The sequence below is a fragment of the Mixophyes fleayi genome, chromosome 6 (genome assembly GCF_038048845.1).
Source record: "Mixophyes fleayi isolate aMixFle1 chromosome 6, aMixFle1.hap1, whole genome shotgun sequence".
Classification (NCBI taxonomy): domain Eukaryota; kingdom Metazoa; phylum Chordata; class Amphibia; order Anura; family Limnodynastidae; genus Mixophyes; species Mixophyes fleayi.
Genome location: NC_134407.1, coordinates 81533753 through 81556064, shown reverse-complemented (window position 1 = coordinate 81556064; position 22312 = coordinate 81533753). Strand labels below are relative to the sequence as shown.

At 40.3% G+C, this 22312-nt stretch overlaps 1 protein-coding gene across 4 annotated transcripts in view; it reads left to right on the top strand.

Annotated features, from left to right (window-relative positions):
* The window catches only part of ARHGAP44 (Rho GTPase activating protein 44), a 122119-nt gene that overhangs the window by 82918 nt on the left and 16889 nt on the right, over window positions 1–22312 (top strand). For all 4 annotated transcript variants that reach the window (XM_075216964.1, XM_075216962.1, XM_075216961.1 and 1 more), the window contains exons 8-16: window positions 2753–2821; window positions 5131–5212; window positions 10479–10606; window positions 13227–13338; window positions 13687–13768; window positions 14491–14571; window positions 17790–17903; window positions 19467–19558; window positions 20342–20522. In XM_075216964.1, coding sequence (XP_075073065.1) covers window positions 2753–2821; window positions 5131–5212; window positions 10479–10606; window positions 13227–13338; window positions 13687–13768; window positions 14491–14571; window positions 17790–17903; window positions 19467–19558; window positions 20342–20522 — 941 coding nt within the window. The remainder of the gene's footprint in view (window positions 1–2752; window positions 2822–5130; window positions 5213–10478; window positions 10607–13226; window positions 13339–13686; window positions 13769–14490; window positions 14572–17789; window positions 17904–19466; window positions 19559–20341; window positions 20523–22312) is intronic.

Here is a 22312-nt window from a genome sequence, read left to right as displayed (position 1 = left end):
CACAGAGAACTTGAGCAAAAACAGAAGAATGAAATGAATGGGCAAAATACCCTATATTTATGAAAACTGTTTTCATAAGTGTTCCCCAAGTGGCAGTGACCTGACCTGAATTAAGCAAGTGCTAATAATCTGTCGTAGATTGTAATGAACTTTATTTTTTTCAATTCTTTATTTTTACATTTTAAAGCATCAATACAGGACACAACAAGTATCTGTGCAATGGTAAATAAATGAGTATATAACATGGAACATGCATATCAAATACAACATAACTACTTGAATCTATATAGTGGTTACAGTAAATTAGCGTACTAACAATGTCAGATATCTGATCACAAGTTAAGCTTGTAGGGGGAGGATTCAGAAAGTAGACAGAAGGGAGGAGGGGGGAACCTGTAGTTAGAGCCGATGGTGGTGTAGAGGGCACTGTAAGTAATCATAAAGCATTGTCCAATTGAGAGATAAGAATTACAAATTACAGGTGTACTAATGAGAGTTCTTGTATATAGTAGTACAGAAGATCTGACAGTTCCTGGATTGAGAAATTTTGACAGGGGGGCTTCTTGAAAAACCACAGATACTACGCTTGAAAAATTAGTGGAATGTATTATTAAGATAGGCTGTATGCCACAAACTTGCTCCTGTGCTGCTGATTTCCCTGCCTCTGTGTATAGCTCAGCACTTCTTGGTTGGGCAATCACATGATCGTGGTTGGAGGCGGCATGTACAATCTGCAGAGTATATAAAGCTCACCTGTACACTGCAGCCTTGTCAGAGCAACTAGTTACCACTTTGCGTCTGGCTCTCCCTGTGTATGAACTTTGTCCTGTTTAACCTCTGCTTCTGGATCCGCTGCTGCCTTTGTACCTGTGTATCCAACCCAGCTATCCTTATTGACTACTCTGCTGCCTGTGGACCTGTGTATCTGACCCGGCTATCCTTAATAACTACGACTCTCCTGAGTGTTGTGTGTCCTCAGTGTATCCGACCCGGAGTTTCCACTGTATACGGTTTGGATTCTTCTGTATGTGCTGTGTTTCTTCAGCTGCTGATCCTGCTCCTCTGTGCCGTACTACTATCTCTACAAAGTCTATTCTCCTTACCAGCCGTCTATCACCTATCACATCAGTGAGCTAACCTAAGGGCCGCGACCTGTGGACCTCCGGCAGCAAAATCCATCCCGCCTTGTGGCAGTTCTTGGTGAAGATCGGGGGGTTCGTTAGACTCTGGACCTCAGGGAGACCAACCCTAACACTGACTGATAGAAAACTCCTGAGAACCGTAACGGTTCTTGGTGAAGATCGGGGGGTTCGTTAGACTCCGCATCTTAAGAAGGCCAACGCTAACACTGACTGATAGAAAACTCCTTAGAACCGTAACACTGTAATTGTTTCCATTGCGGCTAGATGCCAAATTTTGCTAATGACCAATTGCAAACAGAGAGCTTGAGGGTCTGCTAAACATCTGGCTGCATTAATAATCTTGACTGCCAGCTTATCAGCATGTCTATCCAGATGCTCTGTTGTGATGTCCAGGAGGAAGGACCATGGGTTCTAAGTGATGGGGGTATTGGTCACTCTACTAGGAGATCAGCAATCCCATCCCAGTAAACTGTTATACATATGGAGAATTATACCTATTACACCAGAACTTAGTGAAGGCAGAGACACATATTTTATGTAGCCTTGTGGGAGCACCTGTAGTATACTTTTGTATGCATGCTCTTTAATGTGGGTGGAAATAGAAGACTTAGAGGGCCTGAGTCATTAAGGAAAGTAAGGCAAGAAAAAGGAGTAAATGTTCTCCGGGACAAACCATGTTACAATGGAAGGGGTGCAAATTAATTTATTATTTTGCATATAAGATAAATACTGGCTGTTTTTTTTATCTAGCACACAAATACTTGATAGCTTTAGTTTATTTTTACACTGAAATTTAAAGTTGAACTAGAACATGCCCTACCCCAACTATAAATCTGTGCCTACATTTTAACTTAAGCTCCCCCTCAAATGCAACATAGTTTTGCCCAGATTCAAAGTTACTCCTTTTTTATGCTTTGCTCTCCTTAATGACTCAGGCCCAGAGACTCTTTCTCGTATAGTGGCCTAAGAGTCCTCCTACCGGGGCCTACCCAGATCAAATTCTCATTGAAGCTCAACCTTTGGGATGTGAGTTTACTTTGATGATAAAAGAATTTTCTGTTGAAATGGTCAGAGATGACACCTTTTACTGTATACTGCCAAAGCATTGTACTTACCTTTTTCTAAGCACTGTCCTCGTCTACTCAGCGCCATGATTGTAAAAGAATTTCACAATTTACTTTAATAAATGTTATTATTGAGTAGAAGTTGGAGTAGGTCACTGTCATGGACCCTTTGTACTCTCTCTCTCTCATTGTACTCTCTTTACTATTGGATGGAGCAATATGCTGTATATGAAAGTGGAGCAGCTGATAAATTACACATATAGGTTCTATTTTATGCCTAAGTGATTATAGCATACATGCAACCTGTCCCATGAAAACCTGCCCAGGTGTGCAATACAGCCTAAGCTTCCATTTTATGTTGAAGACTATCACAACAACAAGTGCTTCTTCAGCTGGGCAGCCCTGATATAATTGATTCATATAGTAGTTCCCTGACATATTCCTGTCACTGCAGTAGAACTCACCTCCAAATGCTGGGCCCATTGCCTTGCTCTACATAACAGCGTTTCAGATACCTAACTGTATGTGATTATTTATTTTTCCTAGGATCAACTGTCGGCAGATATGTACAACTTTGTGGCCAAAGAAATAGACTATGCAAACTACTTTCAGACAGTAAGTACAGAGTACAGTATATATATAACAGGATTGGATGTATGGAGAAAACACTGCAGGACGTGTGTGTACTTATGCATGGGTGTCATGATGGAATTATTGAGCATGCTTCCATAGGGTGTGAGTACTGTTGTGGGTTTTTTTTTTTCAGTGTTGCAAATTCTGAAGTGGGTGGAACTGGTCCAATCTGTAGCCATACAAGGCATTTGAATATTCACAGGCTGAACCAATCTGTAGCCAAACAAAGCATTTGAATATTCACAGGCTGAACCAATCTTTAATCAGAGCATTAGGACATATACAGGAATATACCAACCTGTAGCCTACCAAATCATTAGAGTATTCACAGGAATAGACCAACCTATGGCCAATTGGAGTTTTAGAACATTTACAGGGGTAGACCATTCTGCAGCCAATCAGGGCATTAGGATTTTCACAGGGGTAGAACAATCTGCAGCCAATCAGAGCATTAGAATATTCACAGAGGTAACTGTCCTCAAGCCAGTCAGAGCATTAGGGTATTCACTTGGCTAAACCAAGCTGTAGTCAATCCCAGAGTTGAAACCGTCACAGGGGTAGACCAATCAGAGCATTATGATGTACAAAGTCACACCAACCTGTAACTGAACAGTATTATAATATTAAATAGACTATAAGAACACTATTGTTTCCATTGTTACATTGACAGTAACTAGTCTGCTGTAGTATTGTGTTACCCTCTGTACTTTAACCTAGCTCAGATCATATGTGCTTGAACAAAATGATGTCTAAGCACTAAATATGTTCCATTTACCCACCCCATTAATAAATGACAATTACTTTAGTCTTAAAGTTACTTTGATTGTTTCAGTTTTAGCTTACAATACTAAATAACTTGTAGAAGAAACAGAAGAAAGTTGATGAGCTTCACTCATGTCAAATATGTGTGCATTAAATTATTTGTAAACACCCCCAAGCACTATTTGTAGCTTTCAGTCATGTATTTATAAAATCTTGGAAAACTGTTTTATTCACCTTACTCTTTGGTACAGCATACGATTTGTATCTCAATATAATTGTATCTAGTGGCAAGATTTGATGCAAATCTGAGCTTTATCATATAGAAGGCAACAAATATAAACATTCTACCTGATGATATATGACAGGGCTGAAAAGCACAATCGGCTTACCTGTGTGAAAATGAGCTTCCCCATACTTGGTTTGTGTGGCAGAGGGACAGTTAAGAAATGCCTCTCCTGGCTGTATGTGTGCGCTCCTCACTCTTCTACAGTGCTGACAGAATGGGGTAGCGCTATCTACTATGCAATTAGTATGCTGGGCAGACTGGTCGGCATACTTATCACTGGACTTACCTGAGCCTCTCCCACACAAACTGAAGGAAGCGAACATTATTTGTTGTCCTAGGCTTTAAATAGCCTATAGTTAACCAAAAAATAAACACACAAAAGATGACGTGTCTTCTTTAATGACACCTCCAACTCAGGCAGAAAAATGTAAAGTAGTTTATATAACAAGTTGGATGTGTGAACTTTGTTTCATATAAAGATTAATCTGAAAGCAGTTTGTATGAACCAGTTTTATAGCAGCCTTACATCATTGTTGGGGGACTGTGCTTCTTTCTAATTCTCAGTCTGTCACTTCCCGGTTGCCTCCTCAATTCCTCTCCTCACAACATGACACTGATTCATTTCAATGAATAACTTACACAAGAATGTAGAACATACCTAAAGATAAACCATTGTAAGCAGTGAACACATGCCATAAGTACAGGATAACATTAGTACTATAGCTTTAGTGGCATTCCAAGATAGGGATGACATATATGTGTAATTAGTGCTTGTCTAGGAGGATGCAAGAGGAGGGCTAGGTGATGCTAGCAGTGAACAGGATAAGGGCAAGATGTGGATATTGGGAGGGGGGGATCATTTATGAGGCATTTTTAGTGGAGTGACCCTTTAACTTAATCACATGAATGGACAGGCCGTTGACTCCCTCAAGATCAGAACACTTATCTTCTGCTGCTGTGAAATTCTCATAATATGATGGCTACAGGTCGTTCTGTCCCAGTGGTGGGCAACGAGCTATCACCTGCAGCCCCCAACCAGCTGCAGGTGATAGCTTATTCTCTGCTTATAAATTACCGGTAAGTAGTCCACATTGATCATCCCCAGATTGTATGATGTACGTGTGGTGATTCATGCATTTTCCGACTAGCTGCTCTGAGTATATTCAAATTTGTTTTCATAGATGGTGTTTAATATGTTGGTGTTTTTTTTTTTTTTTTTTTGTTTTTTTTTTATCTTTCACAGTTAATAGAAGTACAGGCAGAGTACCACAGGAAGTCTCTTGCTTTACTGCAAGCTGTGCTGCCACAAATCAAAGCCCAACAGGGTGAGCATTTTAGCTATAACTGCTGATCAAATCTAAACCATAATCTCATACATGCCAACTTTTAAAACTTCTCCTCCGGGATGGGGTGTGTGGGGGGTGTCATGTGACAGGGGGTAGGAGGGGGAGTGGTGACATTGTCGCGTCACCATACCCTTAATGACATGATTAAGCCCCACCCCGCCATTCAATGCTGTGAATTTTGGCGAGAACGGGAGGTTTGCCTACTCTTCCCGAATTTCCCCCGAAATTCAGGTGCCTTAGGCAAGTATGCATAATCTTGTGAATCAGAGTATTGACAACCTATTGTACTTCGATTCAAAAACAAAAAGCAGGATACTGAGTGACAACCTTTTAAATATTTAGGAAATACATGTGAAAAGTTCTGATTGCAAGTCACCAGTGCACCTTTTTTTAAAAGCGTATTATGCTGGGTACTTTAATTCCATGCATCAGGAGTTATTCTAGTAAGTTAGACTGTCAGAACTTTGGATTTCAACGAGTTCTCTTTGCATCCCAAAGAGGTGCACAGGAAAATCTGCAATGTTGGTAGTACTTGGAAATTCACAAAGCCGAACATCACTCTGTATATCACAGAATTTAATTCCCCCTTAGAAACACGCTGTTGCAGCTGTTTGACAGATAGGTAGTAAAGAACTAACTTTCATTAGCAACCTCTGAAATAGTACAAATTTTTTCATTTTCTTGGTTACAGATGTTGCAAAACAAAAGCTAACATCTTCAGAGTGTCTACAGTCACTCATACAAGTTTTCTTCTATGTTCATCACTAGTAAAACTTGTTTTAGAAGGAATATATATGTGTGTGTTTTTCTGTGCAATTTGTTTTATTTCATTTGTATTTTCATATAAATCAGTGATGTCAAAATAATTTTTATAAAGGTGAGGCATATATAGAAGCTTTCTCCTATTGGATGGAATATTATGAAGAAAGTGTAATTAAATACTCTATGGAGTATGATAGGCAGGGGTAGGCATGAAAAAACCCACAGTGGGCTGCCACTACGGCAGAATGAATGATTGCACACAATGACACTTTTAACAACATATAAACATTGTTGTGCAGTAAAGCAATAAAATGTAAATTACAAAACAAAATCAAAGTCATAGTATTATTTTTTTTTCTTTAAGGGATAACTAGTCCTCAAAATTTACATTTTCAGATATGAATCATGAATACTGTATGTTGTTCAGTGTTACCCTGACATTACACCGTATCTCTGCATCACTCCCATATTCCTTTACAGACTGCTGAAGCTCCTACCATTTTTAGGACAGTAAAAAAGTTGAGACTGCAGTCATGTGAGCTTCTGTGACATCACAGGCCCTTCCCCCTATGTATGAATCCACATATCCACACAGTGCAGTACACGCAGAGATAGTATGCCAAGCTGTCAGTCCATAAGGGTCATTTACAAACCACAAAAGGATTTTGCACCTTCTAGTGGAATTTCTTTTCATATTTCAACCAATTTAATAATAACCTTCAAAGAAAAGTGTCACATGTAATAAAAACAGTGCTGGTTTTCTCATGATTTATTTAAGATATAATGGGTCTAAACTGATAAACAGATTTTTATTTTATAAGAAGCAAATTACCAGTTGAAATGAATGAAGGGGGTGTACTGAGGGTGGAGGTATGTTGGACTGATGGGATGTTTTTAGTGTATTTCCAAAGACAGTGAATTGGGAGTGCACCTTGACATGTGCAAAGCTGACAATAGTGCACGCTCGTCCATATAAAAAAAACATTGCAAGTTTATATATTTTTTAATGACCCTTACTGTCCCTGTGTAGTTAAATGAGCTCATCTCTCCTAACATGGCAGCTGCTGCAGAGGTGTGACAGAGAGATGGTGGATATATCCACTATAACCACTCCAGTTATTTCATGTATATTATTCAACTTAGTAATACACAGCCTTTCTTCTATATTCGTCATATAGTGACTTTACCACGTCTTTAAAATGACTCTTTTTTTTATTGTCTCTGATATACACAATATTCTTCCAGACTACAAATGTAAGGTACTGAGAAGGATATAGGTAAACCAGTATAAACAATGTTCTTAATTTGACCCATCCTTCAGAAAAATGATGATATTGTAGTTTGACACATCTTTGCCATATACCGGGCTACCCACAGGTAGGGTAAATGGGGGACACATATAGGGGTCACATGGCTATTGTTGCAACAACGAGCATTATGAATAAACATTTTATAAATCGGGCTACAATCTAACCCACCGTGTTTCTTTGTCAAGCTCTGAGATTTTTTGCATTCTAGAGCATAATTTGTGCATTTCACAACTTATTTAATGCGTTTCTCCACTTTTGGGAGTTTACCTTATTTGGATAAAGCAAGAAAAGTGATCTTTACAGGGGATTTCTAACAAGTGTTGCAACTGTCACTGTAAATTTGTAAAAATATTGCAACCCTTTAGCACACTTTAATACATTACTTCTGCTGGTAAATAGTAATTGTGTTGTGCTGTTTTCTCTAAGCTGAGCAATCTGGAAATAATAGTGTTTAAAATTGAATTTACTAGGAAAAATCCTGTAGTCCTTCAGGGTAAAGTCCTCATTAGATTAACCTTTTAACTGTTTCATTCCGGTTGTGTAGTTTAGATCTGATTACTGTGGAGGAAAAAAGTTTCAAAATGGCAAAATGTGTGACTGAGAGAGGAGCTAAGGAGGATTAGTGAAATTACATGGGGTCCGTATGGTTTTATGAGAGGGGTTGGTTCTAACACTAATGTCCATTTTACAAGGATGTCCCCTGTCACCAGTGGAGAGTGCTGGCTGTGTGGAAAGTACTTACTTTCCCACATCATATAAAGTAACTTTCTTAAGTAAAGAGAACAAATGTATACAAATTCTTCCATGTAATACAAGACCAGAATTCCCACACAGAATTAGAAAATATATTAATATAAGTGATGATAATATATGTCTAAACTCCTGTAAATAATATTATTATTAATATTATTGTCGTTGATTTTTAAGGTGCCACAGTGCTCCGCAGTGCCAGGCATACATAACACGGGAACATAAAAGGTAGACAAAATAAATGCAAACATGAAAACAAGGGGTAGGAAGCACCCGGACTGTAAGAGAGCTTACAATCTAACGTGAAAGGGCAGAGATGAGACAAGAGTGTGTGTAGAGAGTGGGACAGTTGTTTATTAGTGTATTATAGGCTGGAGTAGGGTATGCTGTAAGAAATGAGTTTTCAGAGAGTGTTTAAAGATTTGAATGCTGGGGAAAGTGGTACAGGCAGAAGTGATGGTGGATGATAGAGGTGTTATCAAAGAGGAGACGAGGCTCAGGTCTGAGACAGGTATAATAGGGTATGAAGGAGAGCCTTTTCAGATGAGATTTGAGATATAGGCAGGTGATGGTAATTTGAGTAATATGAATTGGATTCTGGAGGACCTGGGGAGCCAGGGTAGGTATTTGCAGGGTCGTGTAGCGTATGTGGATGTTGTCATGGCATATAAGATGCATTGAAACAGGGATGAATTGGGGAAGTGAAATCCATATAGGAGGAAGATGCAATAGTCGAGGCAGGTGATAAGGGAATGGATAAAAGGTTTTGTTGCTTCTAGGGTAAGAAAATTTGGTTGCTTCTAGTAGTATTACAAAGGTGGATGCATCAGGACTGGGAGAGAGACTGGATGTGAAGAATAAATCAGCGGGATATCTGTATAAATGATGATTTCTGATATCATGGCTTATAATCAGTGAGTTCTGATGTCATTATATAAGTGTTCATTAGGAAATTATGTGTATTAAAATCCCTACTGTAAGTTTTTACAGATATTAGAAGTCATCTCCGATTTCCTGTATAAAACATTATAAGACCTCACACCAGGCAGTAGTGGGTAGAACATCACATGATAACCTTTTCACATTGACACTTGTATTAGTTCTCTGTAGAGTCATCAGTTACCACAATCATTGTTTTATAGATATATCCAAAACCAAAGAAAGTTAATGCTAAATTATAGACAGCTGTGTTAATTATGATATCCTATATTGATATGGACTCTGCTGGGTAAGGTTTGAAAGTTCTTAGCTAGAGCACCTTAATAGGTGTGGTGGGATAAATATGTGATTTGAAAGTCCTCCTCTTCCCATAAAAAGTAAGTACCTTTACATAATAGGGGCTCAAGTAGATGATCATCTTTTGCTTCCATAAAGCTGGTTGTTTTAGCCCATATTGGAACAGTTGTGGCTTCTAAAATGATCAAGTCATATGAGCCTGTGTGAGCAATCGTTGGTCAGCAGGTAACATGGTGCCTCATTGGAGAGGTGTTGGGAAAGTGGCATTGGGCTATCATGTCACTGACCAGTGGCCTGAAGTGCGCAGGAGATGTCCCCCGCACGCCTTCCCATCTGCTATGGTAGGAAGCAGAGGGGGGTGGGGGAGTCAGCCACATAGGGCACCCACAGTGCTTCTGCAGCCCTGCATATTGTATTGTGGTTTTCAAATTACACTAGGGCAGGATACATATTTACCGTGCATGCGTGTGTATCATATGTACAGTATGCATAGCCTAAAAATAGGATTTGGAAAAAGCTAGGATGGCAAGTTGCCAAACAAAATCATTTGTTTACCCCTCAGCTCAAATATTACTCTCCCCTCATCCAGATCTCTGCCCTTGCCCCTCCTTGTAATTAAAGTGACCTAGATTATGGTAATATTTTGGAGAGACCACTGTTGTTCATGATGATTGTTGTTGATGAAAAGCATCTTAGGTCTTACAAGCACAGAGATCAAACTGATTTCAGATACATTTTGATGGTCACAAAACACTCACTGTGCTGGTTGCCCCATCTGTATTCTGTTCAGTAAGTAGGACTACATTAACTAAGGGTCCTGGAACCCCGTGTCCTTCTACTTGCATAAGTCATAAATAAACGGAAATTGGTCTTTCAGAAAAAAATAGAAGGGGGTTGCAAATTAGGGAAACTATATTTCTAGAACCCGGTCTATTTCACCTTTATTAAAAGCGAACCTTTCACCTATAACCAGTGAAGGCAGTCAATTTAATTGTGCCTCAGTGACATCACAGGTTCCAAGTGAATTGATTGGCTGCATTGTGGCATCATGAATATTTGTTCAGCCCACAAAACGGCTGCCACTACTTCTGTTTCTCACTAAGCTGTTCATTGCCTACCCCAGATTATGTTTGTTTCAATCTATGTAATGTTTCTTATGCTCAGTCTCTGTGTTTCACTCCTTGCAGAGGCCTGGATTGAAAAGCCATCATTTGGGAAGTCCTTAGATGAACATTTGACAGTCAGTGGCCGGGAGATTGCATTCCCCATTGAGGCCTGTGTCACAATGCTCCTGGAATGTGGAATGCAAGAGGAGGTAAGACGGAACATCTCACATCTGCTGCAGACGCTGCTTCGTTCTCCCTCCTCAGTGTAGCCCTAACCAGACCCTTGTGTGTTTGAATATTCAGCTCTGCCTGCAAGCTATAAATTATTTTCCAGCTTTTTGTCTTTATCCTAAAATCTAGGATTTATTACACTTTGATCAATAGCACGTACCCCCCAAATATCCCTAGGCAGTATATTTGGGTCTATATGTTACTGTATGAGAAATTCACTGTGCAGTGACATGACGGGCAATGGACTAAGAAGTCAGAACATTCCTAGTCCTTAACAGACTGTTACTATGATTTATCTACATAGTGGCAGCATTTTCGGTTGCTCTGTACAATAGTGGATCACATTTGATGAAACATATATAGGGCTGGCACGGGAAATAGGACACCCTGTAACGTGAAGTTTGCTCAATTCATGAATGCCTCCGATTGCCTGCTTTTGGGTGCAGACTCCAGGAATTTCAGGCTATTTCTGTGATGTGCGTCATTCCAAAGTGCAGATTTCAGTACTGTCCAAGGGAGAGGAACACAAGGGAGCATGGCCCATATATATAGACCGATACTGAAGATTGAGAGGCCCTGGTGGTGAGAGCTTGCAATTTATATAATAATACTTACTTCATTATGGTAACTGAATGTTTCTCTTTATAGTACTCACTGCTGTTCTAAAAGTGATTAATAACATTCACAGATCTATATGTAACAGCTTCATGAGCTTATAAGAACTGAGGGTATTTGTGATAATTGGGGAGAGGTTTTCCTAGCAATGTCCCTCTAGTCTCCCTCTAGCCTTTGTGGTCTGGTACATGTACCCCTCCTAACTCTCCATGCCTCCTGTGTACTTCCTGTTTATCCCCACACAGCAATTTACTGCAATTCTGGTAACTACTTTTTTCTCTTTTTCTGCCTCTTCTATATCCTCCCTCCCCTCCTGCTCTTTTCTGTCGTTCCCCAATCTGTCCCTATTCATTTCTCTGATGGGTCCATCAACTCCAGGCCCAATAAAAAAAACCACTCCCTGTGCCACTAACAGGTATTCTACTGAACTTCTAAAACTTGCCCCCCCTCCTATAGATCTATTTTTACCATTATCTTTAATTTATCTGTAATTCTAACAAGTTCCTTGAACATTTAAATGTTAGCACTTTCATATAAATAATTTGCATGTTAAGTATAATACAGAATTACAGGATGTATTGGAAAAAAACTGAGACCATGCTATGAAATTAAATATCAGTAATTCTTACGGGGATGTTAGTGAAAACTTTACACACAGGTCAGTGTATGTACTGTATAGGCAACTGTTATGAACCAACTCAAATGAATGATAGGGGGGTGTATATGACAGGTGGATACAGCCTGTTAATGTACCAGATAAGTTATAAGTGTTATTTTTCATTGTTGAAATCTATATTTCCTCAGACCTGTTTCCTACACCTATTCCTATCAGCACACATCACAGCCTGCATTCTCCCTGTCCTTTAGAGAGTATAAAATATATTTACAAGTTAATGTAAGGTCAGAGGAAATGGAGAGAACAGGAATGGCAATGCTGATATTTTGAAATCCAGCAGCTGGAATTCATTTCCACTTCCCGTGGGGTAGTAGCAGCTAACATTCCTTGAGTGCTTCATCTTCCACAAGATCTGTGCCCTCTGCTGACAACCATAAGGGTTAAACTGCAAATTAAACATAATCATTCAAAGGAGAAGCATCCGGCAGAATTTGCAAAACTCACAAACAAAACTTTTGTGGTGTTCTCAGATATATATTTAAGTTTTTTTCTTTGTGATACAATGTAAAATATTTTAATTACAATAGGGAACCATTTTTATTTACACTCTGTACTTGTACCAGCCTGTACAAAAAAATGCGGGTCCCCTAGAAGATAACAGCCCCATGCTGAAAGCTATGGGGCTCCTTCCAGCACCCCTGCCAGCAGTAGACTTAAGTGATAAAATTGCATTTTTGTATGTGGCACAACTGGACCAGCAAGACCTGGCAGCCATAAACAGTTTGTGTAAGCTGGTGCTTATAGAACTATAAGTGGCAGCATACCCATGACTGCCTGAGCATGCTGGTGCTTTTAGAACTACAAGCGCCAACATGGCCTGGCCTGGCATTCAGTGCCCGTGTGGGGCCTACAGTGCCACATTAAAAAACTTTTAAAAACAGACACCATGATAAAGTCTTTTATTTAAATAAAAACTCCCCCCAATCTCTCATTCACCAATTTATTATTTACCAAAATTCACAAAGATCCTCTTTTTTTCATAAAGCTTTTAATCCAAAGGGAAGGAAAAAAAGGATACTGACATGATGCTTGTGGAGCACCCAGTATAGAACCACTTTACTCTGATCTGATTGGTCAAAGAAAGCCTCTCTGATTGGCTAAAAGCAGCTTGATCCCACGCATGTACTTCACTATATTCATGGAAAATGCTGATGATATCTGTGTCTGTTTCCTTGAAATATTTGATAGATTGCTGGCTCTATCATTAGATAGGCTGTCCGCTACAGAAGATGTGATTCCGTCAATATGTCCATCAGAACTACCAACAAGAACAATCACACTTCGTCTGTTTCTCTCTCGCTCTCCAGGGTTTGTTTCGAGTTGCTCCATCAGCCTCCAAGTTGAAGAAGTTAAAAGCTGCCCTGGACTGCTGTGTGGTGGACGTGGCTGAATACTCGGCTGACCCTCACGCCATTGCAGGTAAGCGCTCACCTTGCCTTATAGGCAAAGAATGTCTGCTGGCAGCATGAATCCTTGTGTAGATACAGAAGAGTTGGTCTAAACTCTGACACCATAAATCAGTATATGAAGGATTGATGAAAATATTATAGTCCACATGAACAGCTTTTGTCTGTGGCATCACATTGGTCATTATCTTTTATGGAGGTTAACATTGATATGATAAATGCATATAGCTCACAAACACAGCATCCATTACTACACCACATGACCAAGCATTTCATGTGAAAGGAACGGATATATAAACCAATAAATGTTAAACCAAACATGTTAATAATCTAAACCTGGAGACTGTGGCTCTTCTTTCAGGGGCATTAAAGTCATACCTCCGAGAGCTTCCTGAACCCCTCATGACATTTGAGCTTTATGAGGAATGGATCCAAGCTTCCAAGTGAGTTTATGTTTTTCTTCTATGACCTGCATTGTAACAAACCACAAATATGTCCTGGGAACATTTTCCCAAAAATATTTAACTACTTAACTTCCCAACTTGCTGATAGTTGACCCTGAAATGACTATTGCATCCACAGGTGATCCTTTTAAAATGAATAAACTTATTATTGGGCATGTTGGAAAATGCAATAGAAAGATAACTGTTAAAAGCCTGTGTACGCAATCATCGCTGGACCGCTCTAAAAGGCCATGATGTCTTCTGGAAATTATTAAGCCCATGTATTTTGCCAAATTGGATGCTGAGCCTGTCACTGTCAAAGAGGATCAACTAGTGTGTGGCCAACTCAGCAGTGTATCTTCTGGAGTCCATGGTATTAGTAAGGTGCAGGATTAAAGGCTGCGCCTGGCTAAACAATGATTGGTTACTGAAAAGTTTTTTTTAAAAGTAAACATCCCCTTTAACTAGATTTAGGGGTAAATGTATCAATATGCGGGTTCTTCAACACCCGCGTGTTCAGCCTCTTCCACGATTAAATTTCAAGCGGCGCTGCATTGTAAAGGGTTAACTTCCCTTTACAATGCAGCGCCGCTTGAAATTTTATCGCGGAAGAGGCTGAACACGCGGGTGTTGAAGAACCCGCATATTGATACATTTACCCCTTAATGTGAATGGCCAACCAAGGAATTGTCACTGAAATCTTGTCTCTTTTTCTGCTGCAGTATCCAGGACCAGGACAAGAGACTGCAGGCTCTATGGAATGCCTGTGAGAAGCTTCCTAAACCCAATTACAACAACTTCAAGTAAGTACAGGACAAATCCAGGGCTTAGAGACATCTTTTTAGTTTCTGTGGCAAGAGGTAAAGCCCAGATTCAGTGTTAGGCACAGTAGGCCTGTACCTAGGGATGGCAGAGGTAACTTTTTCTCTGCACAATGTACATGTCAAAGTGTACTGAGGAGTTGCTAAAAATCAACTAATGTTACTGTAATATATAAATGAATGCAAAATGTATAGTTTAAAAAAAATTAACTATTGTTGGTTTAACTGAGATGGGGAAATGTTAGATTAACCAGGTGGGGAAGTGTAGTACTTGAGGAATATTATTTAAGTGAAGAGGGATAAACTGTGTGAAGGGTAGCATCAATACATTCTGCTCTGTGACCGATCCTGTGAGAAAGGGGTGTGGTTTAGTGATGGGTGTGTTTAGTGATTGAAGGTGTGGTCTGGTAAAAGGGATGTGTTTGGTGATTGTATGTGTCGTTCAGGGCCTGCAGACTCTGATGAGGGGAATTTGGATAAATGAAAGCATTTCTCACAGGACGCAAAGAAACTCTGAAAGAAAATGCACATTTTCTTAGCTGCCATTATTTGAATAGATAGATTCTCATTTGATAGACCTTACACTGAATAAAGTGATAATATTAAGTTCACTAAAATAAAATATTGTTTTTATTTGTATCAAGAAATAGCTCATTTTAGATGACACGATAAGCCAGCCCAGACTCAAATCTCCCTGGTCAAAGTACTATACCCCCATCACCATAATGCACCATACCCGCAATCTCCCATGTGTTTTAAATAACACCATTGATTTACTAGTAATTAAAATTGGTCATGGATTGTTTATGCTGACAGGATGTGAGCCCCAGCTCACCCAATCCCCAAACACCAGCAGAAATACACATACATACAAAGTAAGAGAATGGAAAAAAAGTTAATTGCAATATTTAGACGTTGTGGTACAAAAATGAAGCAATTATTCTGCACTCAGCTCAAACCTTTTTCCCCATATCACAAGTCTGCATCTGGGATATGATTGGCCAAGATTGTAGCTTCCTGTATTTAGGATTTCTGTGGAGGCCTAAGTAAATCAATATACCAGTGATATTATACTGCACCTGTAACGGGCCTTACCTGATACAAACGCTTGACTGGACAAGCACGCTCCTCCTTCAGCGGAGATCGCTCCCACGCCACTTCAGTCTGGAAAACAAAAATCTCCATTACTGAGGACAAGAAGCTGGGGTGAAAGGATGGGGGTGTCCTAGGTGATGGCCAGAAGTAGAGACCCTGACTCTTCTCCTATTGCCGACACCTCGATTTGGTCTGGGCCTGGGCGCGGGGCTTCAGATATTCGAGCCCGGGAAGTATTCCACCTGAATATCCTACACACTGATGTCCCAGTGAAGCCCCCACGAAGATAATGGCAATGATACTCAACCGGTAATCGTCGCTCCTTCTTGATAATCGTTCCATTCCCAGGATCAGCTAGGAAAAGGGGCCACACAAGACAGCCCACCCACAATGCTGTCTACTGGGCTAGTATGTACTTCCCACACTAGTGCTAGCTACAATAACAACAAAACAGCGCCCTGATCCTAACAACCAAACTATGTGACCAGATACTGCGCAACTATAGAACTAGGTGTACTGTACTGCCCTAACTCTAACCCCACAGTTCACAGACTCCAGTCGCCAAATGCAGACAGGGAATGACGGATACCAAAAGCCTATCTTTAATGGGGGCCTGACTTCTAGATCCTGCAAGGGGAAATACTTAAAGCAAATACACACATTACAGTACAGTGATCACCTCACAATGACCACTTGAGGACAATACACTGGGGACAGCCCGGGCAGGGTCTCAAATGGCAGGTAACCTACTAAATGTAATCACAGGCTAATCCTGTACTTTAAATGCTGCCACAGGCTAGTCCTGCAATTGTCTTGGGCCACAGGCTAAAGCTGGGTACACACTACAGAAATTTCGACCAACTTTTTATGCCAAACAATTTTACATGCGACCGATGGTCCGATCGCCCGGTCCATGGACTGCATACACACTAGTCTTGTTTAGGACGATAAAGGGAAGAGCGGACGTCCCTTTAGCGACTTTTTACAGCCATGTTGTCGTGAGCAATGACTGTAATTTCGTACTCACTGTTGTGGATACGTCGGAAGTTTATACACACTACACAGCAGAAACGAGATTGGAACAAAAATATTAAACGGTACGACCAACCAAATGAGGTGATAATCATCCATTTGGGCAGACTTTCGACCACTGTGTCACTGTACACACTGACCTGACTTTTGAACAAGCGGTTGTATGTCGGCTGTTTGAGCCGATTATTGGACGAAAACAGTGTAGTGTGCACCCAGCTTAAGCCTGACTAATGCGCCCTAGGAGAAATATACAATAGACCTACACACTCCCAGTTACCCAGGGCCTAGACCTACACACTCCTAATTACTCAGGGCCCACTGCTGCTGGTACAGGCCTAGTGCCCGAAGGATGGCCAGGGCCTTGTGCCCAAAGTGTAGAATGATAGAGTGCAGATGCGGGCCTGGAAGAGGGATGCCCAAAGGGCCTTGCTTGACTCTAGCTTTTGTTGGCAGCAGGGTGGAACCGTGATAGCTTTTTTGCTTCCCCCTGCTGCATCTTCTTGATGGAGTTTTAAGTAGTCTTCTTGCTTGATCCCAACGCTCTCAGAATCTGCGCCGGCTGTCGGCGCCTTCTGCCATTTCTCTCTTCCTCTCTCCGCCAGCTTCTTTCTTCTCTCCAGCATCTTCTTTGTTGATCCCGCCAGCTTCTTTCTTCTTTCTCTCTGCTGTCGAACTGAAACTGCGCTGCATGGGACGGTTATATGATTGTCGCCACGCGGACACAGAGTGGTGACGCGGCTATCACTGATTGGCTGGCAGCTTACCGAAAGAAGAGGAACTTATTAACGCTTGATCCCTGGACAGTTGAGTTTTTTCTTTTCTTTGCCCTCTGTACTGGCTCCAGGGGGCACCCTCTCACATACCTAATGATGTTTATTAAAAAGAAAGGTGGAAAAGAAAAAAAAACTCTTATATGTATAAAAAAGCACTAATAATGTGTGCACACAGGTTTCTGTCATTATAGATCAGAGTTGTATTACAGGCCTTTTTTGTGCCATTGGATTAGGTTTTCTCTTCATTTCACCCTTCCTCCCCAGTGTTACACTACTAAGCTAGTTGTAATTTAATTTCAGGTATGTAGTCAAGTTTCTAGCCAAGTTAACAGAGTATCAGGATGCAAACAAGATGACTCCCAGCAATATGGCGATCGTGCTGGGGCCTAATCTCCTCTGGCCACAGGCGGAAGGGTAAGTGAACCAGCTTCCTGTTAAGCATACATTGTTATTTTAACCCTGAGCTGAGGAAGAATGAGATCCCGGCCAGCACTTGACCCTCTCTGAAAGAGATGTGAGGCAAAAGGACAATTAGAAAGTACTGTTTTATAGTAAATATTTTTAAACAACCAATTAGCAGATATGATATGGACATGTAAAAGGAACAATTAATGTTTAGAAATGACAAGACATTTCCCACAGTGACGTGAGAAAGTTTTATATTGACTATCGTAAACAATGACGCTTGTGGGAGCGTGGATTTAGTTATTAGTGGTATACAGTAACACACAATTAAAAAATAAAAATATGTAAGATGCATACAAACCATGTGTAATAGTAGAATGTATGAATAAAACTATGTATGGCAATGTACAATCATTTATTTAAATGGCAAAATAGATTTTTGTTTTGTTACTCAATATATCATCATCATCACCATTTATTTATATAGCGCCACTGATTCCGCAGCGCTGTACAGAGAACTCATTCACATCAGTCCCTGCTCCATTGGAGCTTACAGTCTAAATTCCCTAACATACACACACAAAGAGACAGAGACTAGGGTCAATTTTGATAGCAGCCAATTAACCTACCAGTATGTTTTTGGCGTGTGGGAGGAAACCGGAGCACCCGGATGAAACCCACGCAAACACAGGGAGAACATAAAAACTCCACACAGATAAGGCCATGGTCGGGAATTGAACTCATGACTCCAGCGCTGTGAGGCAGAAGTGCTAACCACTTAGCCACCGTGCTGCCCACATATAATAAGGGTAATATAAGAAAGTGCAAACCTGCAAGCTCACAGCACAAATAACTTCTGCCAAAGTAGCTGGTGGAACCCAGGCCTCGGCCTATTCTTTCCGGGATTGCTTTTATATAGATAAGAGTATTTCTAGGTGCATTTAACCAATTTGATAAAACATTTATATGTACTATCATGCATACTTTTTTGACCCAACTCCAAAGAGAACCCAGAGGGGAGGTGCAAGCGGCAACTGATGAAACAAATTCACATCATCGCCCAGTGGGTGGTAGGACCACCGGGACGCAGTTCGCATCATTGGCCCCGTCTACCTCTGCGCAATGATGCAAATAGTGTCCATGCGCAGCTGTGCACTGCATCATCAATGCCCACCCAGGTGGGGCATTGATGATGCAGTGCACGACTACCTTCCCTCCCGAATTTCGTGGAGTCCTCGCCGGGAATCCGGGAGGACTCCACGAAATTCGGGAGGGTAATCAATTATGCGATAATGATACATGTAATAGAAGCCTGAAATACTCCCATTTAATTAATTGATTTAAGGCATAAAGCGCACAGTATTTTAAGGGGACAACGGAATGTTGAAATAAATGAAGGGATTCTCCTAAAGTGGAACTCCAGAAGATAGAATGTTTTTATGCACAAGGCAGATGATTAGGTGCTTTTGTAGAAAATTAAATGCTCCTCCCACCTTCATATTTTTCATAAATTACCTTAATGACCCTTATTTTAGTTTATTTTACATTGTATCCTTTTCACTTTTCATGCAGCAATATTACAGAAATGATGACAACAGTGTCCCTACAGATTGTAGGGATTATTGAGCCCATAATCCAGCACGCGGACTGGTTCTTCCCAGGCGGTGAGTATACATGCGCAGACTACACATTATGTCATTACAGAGTAATACATAGTAAAGTTGGGTGAGCCTTGTGGATATGGGCTGGTAAGTTGGGACACAAAGTATGGGCCCGATTGAAGATTTGACCGCACACAAGCATATTAAGTGATCCTGGAGATGTCCAGAACAAATACTGGTAGTTTACATCTAATTATACTAGTCAGGGGGAAATAGGACACTTTGTTCCTATGATTTTCAATATACACTATTGAAGATGATGCCGGACTTCTTTTATTGTATTTTTATATTTAATAGATGTATATCAAAATAGTTGCAGGGACACATGCAGCCTGGCCAGCGTTCATACAGAGTTCTTTCCCCTGATGGCCAGGAGAATCAGTTGAGTCCTGAGCCACGTAGTTTATAGACCACACAACCTAACCACATCCATAGCTGTCCAGGTCCCATCCAGCCTAGTTTGGTGCTGGACTGTTTCCCTGGCAACCAATGGAAGCAATATCATTGTACTGGATTGATTGGCAGCATTGGCTTCAATTTTGGTTCAGTCCAAAATATAGCTTCCTCTATCTTATATCACACTCGTGGAAAGGGAATTTACAAATGCAGAAAATTGTTCAATTGCTATACCTCTTTGTTTTATGTGGCATCATGCACATTCTATTTTTGCACATTTATGGGCGCTGTTACAGGCACGTGTCAAGGAATTTCGATTGCTTTCCATAGATCTCCTTGCTCATTAAACCATTGTTGAATTTTCCATAATATTAACTTCTCCATCCACAGACATAGAGTTCAATGTGACGGGTAACTACGGCAGCCCTGTACACATCAACCACAATGCCAACTACAGCTCCATGCCCTCGCCGGACATGGATCACTCGGACCGCAAGCAGCATGACCAGGCCAGGAGACCGCTCAGTGTGGCGACTGATAACATGATGCTGGAGTTCTACAAGAAGGATGGGTATAACGTTTTATATCATTACTTAATCTGGAGTTTGCAAAACTGTTTGTGTTGCACAAGGGCTTTAAATATGTATCATGCTGTGAGCTGATGTGTGGGCCAGTAAATGAAACTTCATAGAAACCAATCAGATTTCTGCTTTCATTATATTTTCCCATAGCTTACTAATGAAAGCTGAGATTTAATTGAGCAATAGTTGTAACAATGTGTATGACAGAATCAGTGCCATATGAATACAATACTGTCATAGAGCACAGCAGAGGATAAGAGAAGTGTTTTGGAAATAGTATAGGTAAATGCGGGTTATTTACTAACACAGTGCAGGTGTGCAGGAACCTATAGCAACCAATCAGCAATTAGCTTATTTTGATCTAATGCAAATGAAATCTAATGTCTGATTGGTTGCTACAGGTTACTGCAGTGTTTCCTGAGCAAGGAGGCTACAGACGAATCTAATAAGAGATTGAACTCAGTATTACTTTCTTTTAATGTGAATATATATTAGCAGTGGTCACGGCTGAAAAATAACAAAATAAAGTTATATATAAAACATTATTAAGCTGATTATGTTTGTAGTTGTTATCAAAATTTGAATCTACTACATGAGAACACATGTTTTACTAGAAATTGTTCTTGTTAATAAAATGGTGCTATTGTTCACAAATTTGGTGTAACCCAGAGCAAACACAAACATGTTTGTTTCTCTTTTCTAAACTGCACTACTAAATAAGAGTTAGAATGCTACTGGTTGCCGTAGATTACAGTACATATGTGTACATAGCACCATTTTATTAAATGGGTTATTTTTTAACAATTAAGGGCAACAAGTGATGCAACACAAGTATTAATAAAACTGAATTGAATATTTAGATCTGTTTTAAGTACAGGAATCCTATTCCAAGAAAATGGTATTAAATGTGTTGTGAATTATACTTGCTCACTTATCCTCCAGGAGATCCCCAAGGGGAGGTGAGGTGCGATTGAGGAGGGGGGATGGGTGCCGCATATCGTGTCTTTTAGCCATGGAAGACAAGACCAAAATTCCGCAAATCACGGCATTGAGACCTACATCCTGTCCACTTCACTAAGAAATGGGCAGGATGCGGGAGAATGGCCTGGTCTCCCGGGAGTCCGGGAGAGTTGGCAAGTATGTCGTTTATAGCACTATTAATAGGGCAAAGCTTTATACTTGCCCTCCCATTGTACTAAAATAATGATCCATTCTGACTGTATTTATCAACTCTATAAAGGACTGAAACCAACAAGTTATTTCAAGGAATATATTTATTTGCACTGATGTTGCTCCATATCTTCATTTGGAGAACAAATTAAGTCCCATCCCTATGCTAAGTGGATATAAAGGGCCATGTACCACAAATACAATATACCTCATGTTACATCTATTGCTGGGTTGGCTGACCTGTGGTGTTTGTCGTGGTCAGTGTTTACTTGTCCTATATAGTAAGTCATTCACCTCTACCTGCTGTATCTAAGTAACATTTTAATATCCTCTCTGCTGCTGAGGCCATACTTATTGCCTTTATTCACCAACTGTTTATTTGTTTCTTTTTCTGTATAATAGACATTTACTGTATACCTATCCATAGGTACTATGACAAGTAACTACTTGGTAATTCACACTTCACAGCTTAGCATACAATACGGTTATTGATCTTCAGTGCATTGGTTCATAGGAAGGTTTATATAATGACTTCCCATTTTTTAGGTAGGAGACTTTTTTGCATTATTGATTTCTGAGGTGATGCAGGAACATATAAGATATTATTTAT